At 48.4% G+C, this 17,967-nt stretch overlaps 1 protein-coding gene and 1 long non-coding RNA gene across 2 annotated transcripts in view; one reads left to right on the top strand and one right to left on the bottom strand.

Annotated features, from left to right (window-relative positions):
* LOC126060565 (uncharacterized) overlaps nucleotides 1-17,967 on the top strand; it is a 111,963-nt gene that overhangs the window by 93,234 nt on the left and 762 nt on the right. The gene's annotated exons all lie outside the window — the stretch shown is intronic.
* POLR1A (RNA polymerase I subunit A) overlaps nucleotides 12,766-17,967 on the bottom strand; it is an 82,036-nt gene continuing 76,834 nt past the window's right edge. Inside the window, exons 31-34 of the mRNA XM_049856755.1 lie at nucleotides 16,595-16,795; nucleotides 15,387-15,504; nucleotides 14,631-14,795; nucleotides 12,766-14,289 (exon numbers count right to left, since the gene is read on the bottom strand). Of these exons, the coding sequence (XP_049712712.1) occupies nucleotides 14,189-14,289; nucleotides 14,631-14,795; nucleotides 15,387-15,504; nucleotides 16,595-16,795 (585 nt within the window). The 3' untranslated portion in view covers nucleotides 12,766-14,188. The remainder of the gene's footprint in view (nucleotides 14,290-14,630; nucleotides 14,796-15,386; nucleotides 15,505-16,594; nucleotides 16,796-17,967) is intronic.

Here is a 17,967-nt window from a genome sequence, read left to right as displayed (position 1 = left end):
ACTACATCTGCTTCAGTCTTCATTACTATGTTACAAACCACCCTAAGACTTGGTAGTGTGAAACACCATCTAGTTGCTCGTAATCCTGCAATTTAGGCAAGGCTCAGGGGACACAGCTTGTCACTGCTCTACAAAGTGGGATGGCTCAACTAGAGTTGGAGGGTCCAGAATGGACTCACTTATGTTCTGGCCCCTCAACTGAGATGACGGAATGGTGGGGGACTGAGTGAGCCCTCTCTGCCACTGGTCTTGCATCTTCCAGGGCCTCTCTGTCCACGCAGCCTCTCCAGCAGGGCAGTTTCACTACTTTACCTGGTCTCAGGCCTTGGCAAAATCAAAGATGCAAGGCCTTTGCAGTTCAAGTTGCCAAATATCACTAATACCATGTTTGTCAAAGCAAGTGACAGGCCAGCCTAGCCCAGCCCAGCCCAGCTCGACATGGGCAAGGACTACCTGAGAGCATGGATTTGGGGAGGATGAGCCATCGGGGCCACTTTGTAATAATCCAACACCACATCCATTTTAAGGAAATTGAACACAGTGTTCCAGCCTTTCTCTCCCAAGCCACAGTCATGGAGACTTGTGGTTGCAAAGGACGTTTGTAGAATGGCCTTTATGCTGCTGGAAACAGTCCCAACATCCAAAGCGTTTTTACACATAAAGGCCTTCATATGGGTCAGAGATGATGGTGGGCTTTGTGGGGACCAGTGAAACATGCTGCATGCCAGGTGTGTAGGAGGGTGGATGCAGGCCCCAAGGGCCCACCAGTCATCCCAGCAGCCTCCTCACTGAGCTCACAGGGTATCCTGGTTAGTCTTCCCCTGGCCTCGTTGTGGGATCCCCACAACTCACTGGAGACACAGATAGGCTGTCTCCCTTTTTCAACTTTTTCACAGTCAGACTTGCCCCCAAGAAGCAGGGACGTTCTCAAGGCAGAGCACTTCTCGGAGCCTCCCTTTTCCTCGTCTACAAAGTAGGGATGCCAGTACCGGCCCAGCTGGCCACACAGGCTGTTAGGGTCCAGATGAGCTTGTGAGTGTGGAGCCCAGAGAGCCACCTGGGGCGCTGCCCACCCCTGGCCAATGGCAGGTCAAACGGGAGGCATCGACATGGCTACTGTCATTGAAGGTCGAGAAGCATTTGGGGCTATTTCCACAAGTCCAGAGAGCACTGGGGCTGAAACAGTTAAAAAGAAGACAGGCCCAAGGTAAGGAGACTTCCTAATGATGGTTCTAGGGCAGTGGTTTCTCAAACTGGAGCAGATGAGAATCCTCAGAGGGCTGGCCCCACCCAGAGCTTCTGATTCAGGAGGTCTGGGGTGAGGCCTCAAATGTGCATTTCTAACAAGATCCCAGGGGATGCTGGTGCTAATGGGCTGTGGGCCACACTTTGAGAACCCACCCATTGCCTGTCCAATCCATTCCGACTCATACCCACCTTGTAGGACAGACTAGAACTGCCCCCAGAGCTCCAGAAAATGGGGAAGAAAGAGATGCTTGTTTTGAGGAACATGGACATGAGTTTCTTTCCTACCTTCCCTCCTTCCCTTTTTCTCTCCCCTCTTTCCTTTGTCCAATGTTTATTTATTGAGCACTTGAAGCTAGGACTACAAAAAAAAAAAACTACAGATCAAAAAAAGAGTCCTTGCCTCCAGAGTGCAGAGCCCAGGGCTGGCTGGGCTGGCCAGATGGTTGCTGGCTGAAAGAACAGAGGCTGTGGTGTGACTGGACATGGAAGAGCCTGGGTAAGTCAGACTGCCAGCAGAGGAAAGACACTACATTCCAGGCCAGGGGCCAGGGTGGCCTTCTAGGCCCTGGAACAACCCAGGACACTGCAGCTCTGACCTGGGGCCAGGTGGTCCCCATGCAGCAGGGCACTGGGGCAAGGAGCTGGTCTGTGGGAGAGGCACCGCTACAGTGGCAAGCCAGACCCAGCAACCCAGCCCCCCAGGTGCTGCCCTCCCCCCAGTGGCAAAATCAGGACATTCCCAGATAAACCGAAATTAAAAGACTATGTAAAAACCAAACTAAATGTACACGAATTATTAAAGGAGGTCCTTAGGTTAGAGAACCAACATCAGACAACAGCCTGAGTCTAGGACACAAGACAGCATCGGTGATATACAAACCTAGGTATTGAACAGTCCAGGATAAAACAAAACTAAAAGATTTACAACAGGGAACCAAAGAAGTCAACCTGTAAATGATAACAACATCAGAACAATAAAAGAGGGAATAAATGACTTAGGTATTGAACTTTCAAGCGGAGAGGAAGTCAAGGCGATATCAAGTAATAAAAGACTGATTTGAACTTAGGAAGTTAGGGGTAAATTTCAAAGTAATCACAAAAAAGTTAACAAACCTACTCATCAAAATAAAGAAGAAAAGCATAAAGTCTCAGTAAACACAAAATTTACAAAAATGAAAGAAAAGAAAAAAAATCCACAAACAAAAGGAATTCAGCACAGAAGAGTAAGAGGAATAAAGAAAATGTCAGCACCACACACACACAAAAAGCACTACCAAATAACAGCAATAAACTCACACCTATCAATAATCACACTGAACGTAAATGGCTTAAATGCACTCACAAAGAGCCAGAGAGTGACAGAATGGGTAAATAGACCATCCACTGCCATTGAGTCGATTTCGACTCATAGTGACCCTGTAGCAGGGCCCATCGATATGCTGTCTACAAGAGACACACCTTAGAAACAAAGACATAAATATATTCAAAATCAAAGGATGGAAAAAAATATAGCAAGCAAACAGCAACCAAAAAATAGCAGAAGTGGCAATACTAATCTCAGATAAAATAGACTTTAAAGCAAAATCTACCATAAAAGACAAGGAAGGACATTATATAATGAACAAGGGGAAAATCCATCCTGAAGACATAACCATAATAAACATCTACGTACCCAATGATAGGGCTCCAAAATACATAAAGCGAACTTTAACAGCACTGAAAAGAGAAATTGACAATAATAGTAGGAGATTTCAGCACATCACTCTCGGTAAAGGACACAACATCTGGAAGGAAACTCAACAAAGATACAGAAAATCTAAAGGCAGCAATCAACTGACTTGACCATATAGACATATATAGAACACTTCACCAACAGCAGCAAGGTACACATTCTTTTCCAATGCACATGGAATGGTCTCCAGAACAGACGTCTTAGGCCACAAAGCAACTCTCAACAAATTTCAAAACATAGCATCTTCTCTGATCACAACGCCATAAAAGTAGAAATTAATAACAAGAAGAGCTAAGAAAAAAAAATCAAATTCATGGAAACTGAATAACACCTTGATTAAAAACCACTGGGTAATAGAAAAAATCAAGGATGGAATAAAAAAATTCCTGGAATCAAACAAGAATAAAAACATATCATACCAAAACCTTGGGACATAGCAAAGACAGTGCTCAGAGGTCAATTTATAGCAAAAGATGCACACAACAAAAAAGAAGACAGGAACAAAATCAAAACATTAAGCTATACAACTCAAACAAATAGAAAGAGAAGAGCAAAAGAAGCCCACAGCCACCAGAAGAAAGAAAATAATAAAGATCAAAGAAGAAATAAATGAAATAGAGAATAGAAAAACAATAGGAAGAATCAATAAAACCAAAACTTGATTCTTCAAAAGGATCAACAAAATCAACAAAACACTGGCCAAATTGACAACAGAAAACAGGAGAAGCAAATAACCCAAATAAGAAATGAAATGGGGGACAGTAAACAGACCCAACTGAAATAAAAAGGATCGTAACAGAGTATGAAAAACTGTACTCCAAGAAATTTGAAAACCAAAAGAAAATGGACGAATTTCTAGAAGCACACTGTCTGCTATAACAGAAATATCACAAGTGGATGGCTTTTAACAAAGAGACATTTATTTTCTGGCAGTCTAGTAGGCTAGAAGTCCAATTTCAGGGCATCACCTCCAGGGGGAAGGCTTTTTCTCTCTATTGGCTTAGCAGGAAGGTCCTTGTTGTCAATCTTCCCCTGGACTAGGAGTTTCTTGTCACAGGAACCCCAGGTCCAAAGAATGTGCTTTGCTCCCGGCACTGCTTTCTTGGTGGTATGAAGTCCCCAGCTCTCTGCTTGCTTCCCTTTTCTTTTATCTTTTGTAAGGTAAAAGGTGGTGCAGGCCACATCCCAGGGAAACTCCCTTTACATTGGATCAGGGATGTGACCTGAGTGAGGGTGTTGCAATCCCACCCTAATCCTCTTTAACATAAAATTACAATCACAAAATGGAGGACAACCACACAATCCCAGGCATCATGACCTAACCAAGTTGACACATATTTTGGGGGGGAAACATTTCAATCCATGACACACATTACCTACCTAAACTAGCACAAACTGAGGTAGAAAATCTGAACAGGAGAAGAGATTGAAAAGGTAACAAACAAAAACTCCCAACAACAAAAAAAGCCCTAGCCCAGATGACTTCACTGGAGAATTTTACCAAACATCCAGAGAGGAATTTGCACCCGTACTATTCAAACTATTTCAGAACACAGAAAAGGAAGGGATACTTCCAAATCCATTCCATGAAGCCAGCATAACCCTGACATCAAAGCCAGGCAAAAACACCACAAAAAAAGAAAATTACAGACCAACATCTCCCATGAATATAGATGCAAAAATTCTCAACAAAATTTTAGCCAATAGAATTCATCATCATATCAAAAAAATAATACAACACAACCAAGTGGAATTCATACCAGGAATACAAGGGTGGTTCAACATTAAAAAATCAATCAACATAATCCACAACATAAATAAAAGAATCACATGATCATCTCAATCCATGCAGAAAAGCCATTAGACAAAGTTCAACACCCATTCCTGATAAACTCTCAATAAAATAGGTAGAAAAGGGAAATTCCTCAACGTAATAAAGGGCATCTACACAAAACCAACAGCGAAAATCATTCTTAATGGAGAGAGGCTGAAAACATTCCCCTTGAGAACAGGAACAAGACAAGGATGCCCTTTATCACCACCCCTATTTAACATTGTGTTGGAAGTTCTAGCTAGAGCAATAAGGCAAGAAAAAGAAATAAAAGGCATCCTGTCATGGATTGAATTGTGTCCCCCCAAAATTCTGTCAACTTGGCTAGGCCATGATTCCCAGTATTGTGTGATTGTCCACCATTTTGTCATCTGATGTGATTTTCCCATGTATTGTAAATTCTATCTCTATGATAGTAATGAGGTAGAATTAGTGAAAGTAATAAGGCAGTACTCAATCTACAAGATTAGGTTGTGTCTTCAGTCAATCTCTTTTGAGATATAAAAGAGGGAAAGGATCAGAGAGACATGGGGACCTCATACCACCAAGAAAGGAGCACTGGGAGCATAGCATGTCCTTTGATCCCAGGGTCCCTGCACTGAGAAGCTCCTTGACCAGGGAAAGATTGATGACAAAGACCTTCCTCCAGAGCCAACAGAGAAAGAAAGATTTCCCCTGGAGCTGGTGCCCTGAATTCAGATTTCTAGCCTACTAGACTGTGAGAGAATAAACTTCCATTTGTTATAGCCATCCACTTGTGATATTTCTGTTACAGCAGCACTAGATAACTAAGACACATCGAAATTGGCATAGAAGAAGTAAAACTATCTCTTTTTGCAGATGATATGATACTGTACGTAGAGAACTCAAAGGACTCCACAAGAAAACTACTGAAGCTAATAGAAAGATTCAGCAGAGTTGCAGGATACAAGATAAACATACAAAAATCAGTGGGATTCCTATACACCAATAAAGAGAACTACAAAAAAGGAATCAGGAAAGCAATACCATTTATAATGTTGTTGTTAGGTGCCATCAAGTCGGTTCCAACTCATAGCGACCCTATGTACAAAGAACGAAACACTGCCCAATCCTGTGCCATCTTCTATTTATAATAGCCCCTAAAAAAATAAAATACTTAGGAATAAATCTAACTAGGGATGTAAAACACCTGACAAAAGAAAACTACAAAATACTACTGCAAGAAACCAAATGAGACCTACATAAACGGAAAAAAATACCATGGTCATGTATAGGTAGACTCAACATTGTGAAAATGTCAATTCTACCCAAAGCAATCCACAAATACAAAGCAATCTCCACCCAAATACCAACAGCATTCTTTAACGAGATGGAAAAACTAATCATTAACTTTATATGGAAAGAAAAGAGGCCCCCGATAAGTAAAACACTACTGAAGAAGAAGACTACAGGAGGAGGACTGGCACCACCTGACCTCAGTACCTACTATACAGCTATGGTAGTCAAAACAGCTTGGTACTGGTACTTTGATTTGTGCCACCACATCAGGTTCTAAATTCCACAAGATGACTGCTTGTCATTTATTTGTTTCTGTTTCATCTCTTGTGAACTGCCAGCTCCCAATCCCCAGGCGAAGTGCAGAGCCCTTGTCCTCTTACCCCCAGCAGGACTACCTGTCCCTCCTGAAGACCTATAAACAACAAGGTCCTGGACAGGAAGTGGTCCTCGGCCTGGGCAGACTTTTGCTGCCCTCACACCTACCTGCCACATTCTATGCAGGGCAGCCTTTGATCGTGAGACGCCCATCCCCAGTGGGCACTGAGGGGACAGAGCCCAGACTCTGGAAACTCTGACCATGAGGTGCCCTTCCCCAGTGGGCAGTGGGAGAAGATGGAGGCCAGACTCTGGAACCTCTGACCATGAGGCACCCTTCCCCGGCGCACAGCGAGGAGACTGAGCCCAGACTCTGGAGCTGGCTGCCTGGCTTCAGGTCCTCACCCACCACTTGCTGTGTTCTTGGTCAATGATGACAGAATCTGTACCTCCCTCACTGGCTTGTTGTGGACTGAGTTGGCATGTTGAAGGACCTGGACCTGAGCTCTGGGTAAGGGTACACTTCCATGCCTGTAACCGAGCTGCTCAGAAGCCAGGCAGGCGGGCAGGGCTCTCTCAGTCTGCTCCTGACTTCCAGTAATTTCCTGCTTTCACCATGGTCCCCCGAGCACATATGGACTTGCTGTCATGAGCGGAGTCTTACTTACCCATCCATGGACAATATCCTTTTTTAATCAATCTGAGTACCTTAGAAAATGCCCCAGCAGCCTTGATTAGTCTAAGGGTGACACCGCTCAGGGGAGCCAAAAGCTAAACTCCTTGCTGAAGGTCTATCTGCAGTGCCAGGCTCTGCACTCAATTCTTGGCCTGTAGTATAACCTTGTCGGTTTAATGTTGTATGGGTTGGGGAAAGTATTTAATGCAGATGATGAAAGGTTATCTAATAAATAAGAGTTATTTAAAATTGACACTAAGAACTCATGGAAACAACCCAAAAGTGGGGAAAGCATACAAATAGGCAATTCTCAGAAGTGAAATCAGAATAACCAATAAACACATGAAAAGATGCTCAGCTTTGTTAATAAGGAATTGCCAATTAAGATTTCAATGAGTGTTTGTAATTAGATTACCAGTGTTACTCATCAGAGTGGTAAATTTATTCTATTTTGTAAAAGAAACATTGTTAACTCCCATATGTGTGTGTACACCAGGGTTTCTCCATCTCAGCACGACTGACATTTGGGGACATATAATTTTTTTGTTTTAGTTCTTTGTTGTAGGATGCTTAGCAGCATTCCTGGTTTCTACCCATCACATGCCACTAACACCTTTCTGCCTCCAGTTGTGACAAACGAAATGTCTCCAGACATTGCATTTGTCCCCTGAGGGTAAAAATTGGCCCTAGTTGAGAACTGATGGGGGTAAACATAGTTTCATATGATTTATAAACAGTCTCATTTAATTTGTCACCATTTCACAGACAAGGAACCCAAGGTACAGACAGGCTGAGTTACTTTCTTGGGGTTTCTCTGTTAAGTCGTGAACCTGTGGTTTCAAGAGGCGCCAGTGTTCAGAGCTCAGCCTATGGCCCAAGATGCAGCCACACTGCTTCACCATTTATGAGGTTGGACTGGTTGAACATACGTGGAACTTCAGGTTAATGTTACCCAGCAAGAATCATGAGTTAGTGAGGAGGGGATGTTTACTGTGGTCCAGCTGAGGCCTGTGCTGTCTGAAGCCCTGTCACTTGGGAGGCCACAGCCCCAGGCTGGCTGGGTCGGCTCCCCCAACGACAGTGCATCAGGCAGGCCAGTCCAGAAAGCAGCATCCAGCAGGGCCACCAGACCTTCTGAGCAAGGCTCACCACAACTTGTAAAAGACCTACAGGTAGCACTGTGGCTCTAACCATGGAGCAGGCTCTAACCACGGGGCGGGCAAGAAGGTGAGCAGCTGGCGTGGGAGTGGGGGCATGTGGGGTAGCGATTACTGCACTTTGGATTCTTTTTTGATTTCCTCCTGGCCTCTGAACACCCAAGTGCCTGCCCTCTGTCCTTTTCACAAAGCATCATGTGCAGCTGGGTGGGCATAATCCTACTTAGGGAGTGGACGGCATGTTCACATGATGCTTGGTGGAACCTCAACCTTTGGCCTGGTCACAATGAAGATGAATTTCTTACTGCATTGTCTATTTTGGGCACTAGGCCACAAGCTCCATGAGGGCAGGTCTCGCACAGCTCACTCATGTTCGGGTGTTTGGCACAAAGCAGAATAAAGGTTGGATGGATGGCAGGACTGTTGCCAGGTGGAAACCCAAGGTTTTGCTGGGTGTGACTTGTCTCAGCCAATAAACGAGAGACTGGGGTGGGAGATCAGAAAGGCACTTTTATTTTATTGCACAAGGAAAGAACACTCAGGACTGCTGCTGCCAAGACTGCTCAGCAAGGGTGAGAGAGGTTACTTTTGTGGGGTTTAAAAGCAGGAAATTCATACAAGTTACATCAGCAATATTCTTAATCATACTACACAGGCACAGTGGGGTTTACATATAACTTCACGCATGGTGTGTTCAGAAAAGCGAGGTTAAACTCCACCCAAAGGTGGGGAAGTAACTACGTACAAGGCATTTAATCAGCTAAGAGTTTATCCAGAATGTCCACCTGGCACCTAAACCAGTTTCTGCCTATTTCCTCTAGTTCTGGGCAGGAGTTAAGGAAAGGGGAGCCAGGATGTTAATGTAAAGCTACTGAGGGTGCCAAGCAAGCTGCTTGAGGTGATGGAATTTTCCGCAACCTGGGGACCTCTGTCTTAGGATGGGGGAAGGTCAGGGATCTTTGGGTTGGAATGTGCCTTCTAGGCCATGGAGCCCAAACCCCTTAGGTCCTAGACTTGTTCAAGGTCAGTCACCCGAGCAACTGCGTGAAACCAGAGCCCAGTCAAGGTGAACTGAGGTGCTCAGCCCAGAGGCTTGGAGAAGGTAACCTGTGCCCAGAGGCTACCTCTAAATTGTGCCCCGGCCCCCGACCATTTCAAGATGAAGGAAGACACATTGATATTGGCCCTGTGTCAGCAGAAACACTTTCCCCCCTTGTCTGGATATGTCGGACGTCTTCCGTATTTGTGACACCTTGGAATGTTATTCAATGCCTCGTCTGGTGCCCCCTTGGACTTGCGCCAGGGGGTAAGTGTCCCCCCTTAACAGCCACCACCACCACCCCATGCCTCTGGCTCAGCCCTGTTCCTGAAACCAGGTTCTGGGCCTTGCCCTGGCCTGTGAAACTGGAGCTGTAAGGAGTTGTGAATTGTATCCACTCACAGGCAGGAGGAGAGAGGCACTATCTAGGGAACATGAGGTACAATCCTCATCAAACAAGGTTTCACTTTTTAAATGGGATTGCACTGGCCTGCTTCTCACTAGCATTGTTCCTAAGAAACACTGGCCTGTTCAGAGTCCCCTTCCCTGGCCCTTGGTGCCTGATGAGAGGAACTTTTGAGCTGAACAAGCAGCCTCACTCATGTGCTGGGTGGGACTGTAGCTTCAGGCTCTCTGCTTTCTGGCTGGAAGTGTCACACTTCTTGTCTGATCTTCCTTTAGGCTTTGCTGAGCTGCCAGGTAAAACTGCAGCCTCCTTGAACTCCACTGTGTCCCTGAAGACATCTACCTTGGCACCATGAACATCTCAGCTCATGCACACACACAGTTTTTTTGAAAGCAGCAGTCAGGCCTTCACGGAGACCTAGGGTCAGTGACTCACTCCTTAAACCATCGCACTGTGAGTTTTCATAGTTGAGTAGTCAGTCTCTTTCGTTACCATTGGCATAAATGGCATGCCAGCCGATTTTATTCCTCGACCCCAGAGGTAAGGTATTACCTGGGTTCTAATGCATTTAGTGTCAAGGTGAGTCCCTTTTGAAACACGTGAAGCTCAGCAGACCAGAGTTCAGCTTTCTATTAAGTCATGATGCTTCCTGGATGTGTTAGTTTTGTAAATTTTGCTTCCCCCCACCCCCTTTATTTCTGTGAGATAAGGCTGACAGGTGTAATTACGGCTTTCCTGTGTGACAGTGAGGGAGACCTGATGGGTTTGTTTTGGTGTTTCTGTAACATATTTGAAAACCAGAGGTTCCCTATGTAACCACAATTACTTATGTAGTTGTCACTGGTATATTGCCATACCACACCTTGGCGGCGCCAGAGTGCCACGCCCCTTAACCAGTGGCTTGTATCACTGGATCATATTTCTCAAAATCCATACTACCAACCAAAAATTTAAACACACTCAATTAGTAGGGAGCCCTGGTGCCTCAGTGGTTAAGAGCTACAGCTGCAAACCAAAAGGTCAGCAGTTTGAATCCACCAGCCACTCCTTAGAAATCCTATGGGACAGTTCTACTCTGTCCTATAGGGTCAACTCTGGCAAAGGGTTTCAATTAGTAAGCATGCATTCCAATACTGAAAACACATGCCACCAAAAAAAATTTGAGAAAAAACGTAGAAACAAAAGGGCTAAGTCAGTGGTCCTCACCCCACTGCATATTAGGCTCTCCTGGAGATGTTCAAAAACTCACAGTGCCCAGGCTACACGCCAGGGCAATGAAATCATCACCTCTGGGTAGCTTGTGCTCTGGAGTCAGAATGTAAAACCTCCCCAGGTGGCTCCACTGTGCAGGATGGAGAACCCTGGCCTAAGTAGCCTTTGGCAAAAAGGGAGGCTTGACTGTGTAGGAATTTAAAAAATTCTGACTGTACTTATTTTGGTGATTGTGATCAAAAGTAAAAACCCTAAGTAGGCAAGGCAGGAGAGAGAAAATTACACCAGGACTGGGAGACCTGCAGTAGGTGGGTCCAGCAAACTGAGTTACCTAAACCTCTAAGACAGAGGCACAAGATGGCCTCACTCACCTGTTGTCCCGGGGCCTGCTCCACTCAGGAGAGGCCAGATGGAATGCCTCTTCATCCTTTAAGGGCCAGCTTTTCCTACTTCAAGAGCTTTTCCAGACTTCTATATCCCCAACTCAATTTGTAAGCTTGAAATCTTAAGACTGGCAACCAACAGACACTTGTGGTTCTTAAGCCCCTGTAGGTACAGATCACCTCAGGGCCCCAATGTCTGATTAAAACCAGCCCTGTGGGGAGGAGGGAGACAACACAGGAAGGACGCCTTAACAAAGTAGCTTATTAAAGTAATGGCCTAAAACAGGCCCGAAAAGCTCGGTGAGGGTGAGGAAAACACATGTATTTGGGAGTAGGGGGACAGGGGAGAAAAAGGAAGGTTCAAGTTCCAGACCAGGAACCTGACAAGATACTTCAGCCATTCCTGAGTTTTCTTCCTACCTGATTCAGGACAGAAAATGTCTCAAAGACTCAAAGGGGTAACCGTGGGAACGTTGGTAGTGTTTCTGATGAGATGAGAAAGATCTTTTTAAAACTGAATCTTAAAAAATGAGTAGGTGTGGACACTGCCACATGAACACCCACAGGAGAAGGACGTCCCAGGACAGGGGCTGGTGGAAGAACTCACAGCTTCAGGAGTTTGGGAACCCCAGCGCACACTTCATTCTGTTTTGACTAAAACCGTGTTACGCGTGATCCATGTTCTTCATCAGATTTGGCTCAGACCTACTTGTGGCTCTTCCCCCAAACTGAGGGCACCCTCAGAGAAAGGGCATTTACAATCCTGAGACTATTCCAGCAAATACACCACCTTCAACTGCTGAGGAGGCCACACTCAGAGGCTTCTGGACAGGCAGGGCCACTGAGGTGAAGGTGCAATCCCACAAGTGGACCACAGCGACAGTTTCCTCGCGTGTCACCACATGCAAGCTCTGCAATGTCACCTTCAAAACCCAGTGTGCTCTTTGACACTCAAGCCCTGTGAGCGCGTGTGCTCAGGCGGAGGGAAGCGCCTGGAAAACAGCTACCCAGGAAATGTCGGGACAAACTGGGGCCGGAAGGGCAGGCATCTACCACCTCCCACCCCAACACAGACTGAGGGTCTAGATGCAGGGAGGGCTCCTGCATCTCCCTGCACGCAGCGCCTGGGGCTGAGCCCAGGCCCCTGCATCCACAGGATGTCACAGCCCCAGGCTGCTTGGTGGTCTTACTGGAGGGCCCTCTCCCTCCACTCGTTTAAGTACCAAAAACCAAACCCACTGCTGTCAAGTCGATTCCGACCATAGCGACCCTATAAGACAAAGCAGAACTGCCCCACAGAGTTTCCAAGGAGCGCCTAGGTGGATTCGAACTACTGGCCTTTTGGTTAACAGCCATAGCACTTAACCACTATGCCGCCCCGGTTTCCATTTGTTTAAGTGAGAACACTTAAACTGTGAATTTGCCCTTTAACTCAAAGAATCAGCACCTCCCCCTGTAGGCTGGGCATCTTTAATGCATGGTTCATGGAACCTCTTCTTCCTATACCCTTCCCGCCCCCCTCCCTCCAAGCTGTCCTTATTCCTCTGTACCAAGCCCTGGTGTACCCGGTATGTTACAAGTTCCCCATTTCTGCCAGGTTTTTCCCTAGTGTGGACGTGGGAGACATGGGCTGTGCCCTTCATGTGTCTGTAGAGGGGAACAGGGAAGGAAGAAAAACCAGTGCCTGGAGGGCATGGCCCAGCCACTGTCCCCCTGGCAAGGCCTCTCCTTTAAACCCCCAGACCAAGGTCATGGATAACAGCCCTTCCCATTCCAGACCAAAGTCAGCACAATCCCTGCCCACAGGCTTCTGCTTTTCTGGCCACAGGGCCAGGGCTGGCTCAGGAGGGTGGGCACTGGAGGGGCCACCCTGGGTGATGGGGGCTACCGGGGCTGAACTCTCCCCACTTCCTCTGACAGGAACAGGAAGAGGAACCCAAGATCTGACTGTGCTGAGCTTGTCTGCTGAGAAATCTCAGTCCTGGGCTCTCAACTCACAAATGCAGAAACCACAAACCAAGCAAAAAAACAAAAAACCCCAGGTCTTTTTTCCTATCCCAACAGCTAGTCCCAGTGATGTTTATTACTCAGCCTGAGTTGGAATAACATTAGATTAAAATAGAAACCGCCTCTGGCTTTACAAAGCCTTTGTGTGTGGGCACCGTGCTGCTGGTGCCAAGGAGAGGGTGCCTGGGTGACCTGAGAGCAAGGCCCACCAGAAGGAACACAGGCTTCACCGTGGACGCGAGCACAGAGCCAGGGACAGCCAGACTCATTCCAGTATCCCAGCCCAGAGGATGACTTGGGGCATGGATGTGTGGGTGTGAGCTGCTGGGCCCGAGAGACCACTCCCAGGCCCAGGGCTGATCTGGCCTGGAAGGACGCTTGGCAAGGACCCTGGTCCAGGCATACAAGTTGAGAGTGTGGAGAACTGTGCAACCCTTGCTTGGCCCAGGAGAACAACCCTTGGGTGGAAACTCGTTTGGAACTTTGCCCCGGGGGCTGGTGACGACGGCAGGAGCAGGTGTGGCAGAAGGGGAGTCCCCGGAATCCCACCTGCAGTCACTGCTGCAGTCCCGGATCATATTGCTCCCCCGAGTCTTCCCAGTACCCAGCCCTGGGGCTTCTCTTTGGGGATTTTGCCTTGCTCTGCAGCTCAGTGAAGCTCCAGCCCCAGTGCAGGGCCTCAGAAAACATCCTAAATCTTGCAGACAATCCCCAAACAGGGGATTATCACCTTTCCAGGTGAAGCTGGTCTGGTCCAGAGGCCAGCTGCTTTCCGAAGCCCCAAGATCAGTTGTGCCCCACGCCATCACTTCACACTACCCCTTGGAGTCCAGCCTCCCAGTCCTCGTGCACTCTGTGAGTAGGGGGCCAGGCTACGCCCACATCCAGGTTCTCCCGGCCATTGGCGGTGCCATGGTGGCTGCTATCTCAGGGGCTGCTTGAGTTCAAACAGGCCTGTCCCACCCTTGACAACTTTCCCAACCACCAGGCAGGCGGAAGGGGACCGCAGCTCATCGTGGGACCCTGGGAGAAACAAAAGCACGTGTTAGGCCACTGAGGGAGAAGCTTGGGGTGAAGTAATAGACTGAGGACTTGCTACTGAGGCCATGTGGCTGGGGCACCTCAGAAGCTGAGCTGGCCACGAGTGGCATCCCAAGGCTCTGAGGGCCAGGAAGACTATATAAGGAAGCCGTCCTTCTGTGTACAAAAGGCAGGACCGCCCTCTGTCACTCCTAAACAGAGCCAGTGCCCTGTCTCCTGTAAGCCCCTTCCCTAGACGCTTCATTCTCATGAGATGTCATAGCAAAGGCGCTGTGTAAGGCCCCTGCCCCCCGGTGGGTGGATGGAAGGCCAGCAGCACTGACCCATCATGGTGGCTTGCTTCAGAAACTGGAAGCTGGTTTCAAACGTCATCTGCTGCAGAGGGGAGGAGTTTGACCGGATCCCAAAGCGGTTCAGCGGCTTGTAAACACCCTCAAAGCACATATAATCGGCGACCAGGGAGAGATGACGAGGGTCGACTGCAATGCCTGTCACACGGGCAAGGAAGGATTGAACACGGAGGAGGGGAACGTTGGGACAGCGTCACCTGACAAGCCAGCTGCTTCCCAGAAGGAACAGAGGTGGATGTCAGGCCCCAGCCAGGGCTCTACACCAGTTCCCCACCTACTGGCTATGTCACCTGACCCCTAAACCTCACTGGGGAGTCAGTCACTCCCTTATTCCTGGGTGCTACGACAACATTCCACTTTCCACTTACAAGGAACAGCAGAGGAAACAGAGAATCCAGACTTGAAGGACACAAGACTCTAACTGCAGTGCTTTCACCTGGGAACCAAAACCCTGAAGACAGGAGGGAGCCAACATCACACTGAGGGTCCCTCACAGAAGCCAGGAGCCGAGAAACGGGAGGCCTAGGTGATGGGCCACCACGACTGCACAAGCCTCTGTGTCTTCACGCTCACTCAGGGATCCTCCTACGAGCAAACCACTCGCTGCGCCCATGTCTCAGTCCACACCACGAATCTGGATGCCCCATTGGTCCTCTGACTAGCACTGTGACCTGCTCAGTCTCACCTGAATTCTGCAGACCCCTCCAGCTCCTGGGCGAGTCCTCTTACCATACACTGCAAACACGTCCTTGATCTCCTTCTCAATCACCCGCAGTGCAGCCTCGATGCCATATGTGTTGGCCATTGCATGGATGTCGTTGGAATAGAGGCGGCGCAGATCCAGAACCTGGCGGGGGAGGGTGGTGGGGAGGTGTGTGTGCTGAGAGGGCCTGGCTTTCCACCCTCTTCCCCTGGGTGTGCAACCCTGGCCACTCTCTCTCCTGTGTCTAGCAGCTGAGGACAGCTGACGACAAAGTGGCTGAGAGGTGGCCCAAGATTAGTGAAAGAAAAAAGCGTAGGCAGAGCTGCTGATGGAATGCTGGCTGGGCCTCCAAGACCTGTCTCGTTTTTGTTACCAGATTTGAGAGAGGGCTTGGTATACAGTTCAGATTCAACAGTAAGAAAGGTATTTTTTAGTTTCTTTTAACAGAGAAGCCTGTCTCTTGGGGAGGCATGGATGTGCCCCTGGCAGACACTTTTCACACATGTGGCACAGGGATGGTCAGCTCGCAGGTTCCAAGTTAGCTGCCTTGGAGGGGCTGGCTGAGCTCTGTGCTACGGCTGGTGGCAGCAGCGCCCCAAAGACAAGTCAGAGTCTACAGGAGGCAAGGGAGACCCTGGTGGCCTGCCTGGCCCTGCTTAAACAAACCTCTCAGGAGACGGGCTCTCTCCTGCTCTGCCCTCTGGGGAAGTATTTGGTGAAAGCCTCCAGGGAAGAAGGGGGCTTGGAAGGGACGCTGTTGCTGGGGGGAAGACGTGCACCAGGCAGGGAGAGCTTGGCCGCCTTTGCTCAGACGCAGCAACGGTGAGCTGGAGGGCTTCCGTGCTCAGTATTCTGTGGGGACACTTGTGCCCAGGGGCTGAGAGCATTTCGGAAGACTCCTGGAGACTCAATGAACTGGGGAGAGCTGGGAGAGACAGCTCAGAGGAGAGATCGGGTGTGCTGGTGGAGAGCGTGGGAAAGGAGCACATGGGCCTCGGCCTGGGGCTGAGCTGCCTCCGCTCACAGGGCAGGCACCTGACTCAGCAGAGAAGTGTGGGAATAGGTTTCCAAGTTATTTCTCACAAGTCTACTCACGGTAAGTTTTAATTTCAAGTGGAAAAAAATTTGTGCTCCAATTAGTTTGGGAAACCCCGAGGCCGGATTCTGAGAGGACAAACTTCAAGGATCATGGCTGCTGCTTTGCCAGCAGACCACCTGTGCAGGGGGTGCCCACCTCAGCATACTTGAACAGCTCCGGGAGGTTGATTCCTTCTGTCTTTAAGACAAGCTCCTTCTCGTTCATCTTGTTGGTCGTTTCATTCAGGAGGCAGCGGGTGATGCCCTTGGTCGCATGGACAACAGTGCCGTGGGCCAAGGACACCACCAGGGAGCTCATGTCAAAGCTGATCTTCATCAGAGGGAGCTTCACCGTCACCTGCAGGAAGAGGGAGAGCTGGGCCAGGGGAGATAGCTGCCCAGACCCCACCCCTCTGCAGAGGACCCCACTGCCCCAGTGCCCTCGGTGAGTGCCTTCAAGGCCCTCTCAGTAAACACCTGGGCTGGGGCTGGTGGGTCTGCACAGGTAAACACGGGATGACCCAAAGAACGGTCATCTTCAGTCACCAGATCAGGGTGAGAATGGTGGTATGCACACACAACATCACTTAACAACCTCCCAGCTACCAGTCTGGTGCACACTGCCTACTGTTTGCAATCCTGCTCAGTGGTTCTCACTATCGACACTACAATTTGGGAGCCGATGAACTCGATCAAAGACAAAGAGTGAGTCTACTTACAGACAACTAGGCATTCAGAGGGTGCTGGTGTGGCAACCACCCAGCAACTCCGTGGGAGAAAGACTTGGCAATCTGCTCCCATAAAAATTACAGTCTAGAAAACCCTATGGGGCAGTTCTACTCTATCACATGGGGTCACTAGGAATTGAACACCAACTCCACGGCACCCACCAACAATAACAGGCATTCAAGCCAGTCTCTACGGTAGCTATTAAATCTCTAAGAGAATGACCAGAGGATGAGGCTGTGTGTTGTGTGGTGGTGGTGTGAGATGCCGTCCAGTCAATTCCGACTCCTGGCATCCCACGTGTGCAGAGCAGAACTGCTCCAGAGGGTTTTCAATGCTGTGGCTTTTCAGAAGATTGCCAGGCCTGTCTTCCAAGGCACCTCTGGGTGGGTTCAAACTACCAACCTTTGGGCTAGTAGTCAAGTGTTTCACTGTTTGCACCATGGCAAGAGTGAAACTCGAGAACAGCTGTGATGTATGTTTACATCTCTGCTACACTGAGGATGAAAAGAAGGGATATATTTGAAAAGTAACTAGCAACAAGTACCTGGCAGGTCAGACCCACATTTAAACTATTCTTGAAAAATTAGAGAACTGGCCCATCAGGATTTGTAAGCAAAACGTGTGTGGCTGTGCTTTGAGCAGAGGGTCTAGCTATCACCAGATCCTTACAGGGACCTAAGAATAAAACAGATTCAGAGTCCATGTCCTAGAGGTTGAGGCAACAGAGCAACCGACTACCACAGCCTCCCAAGGGCCTGGGCTGCTGAGAAGGTGGGCAGCAGTGAGCTGTGCCCGGCCCGG

The sequence above is a fragment of the Elephas maximus genome, chromosome 17, assembly GCF_024166365.1.
Source record: "Elephas maximus indicus isolate mEleMax1 chromosome 17, mEleMax1 primary haplotype, whole genome shotgun sequence".
NCBI classification, from domain to species: Eukaryota; Metazoa; Chordata; class Mammalia; order Proboscidea; family Elephantidae; genus Elephas; species Elephas maximus.
This window is presented reverse-complemented; position numbering and strand designations above follow the sequence as displayed.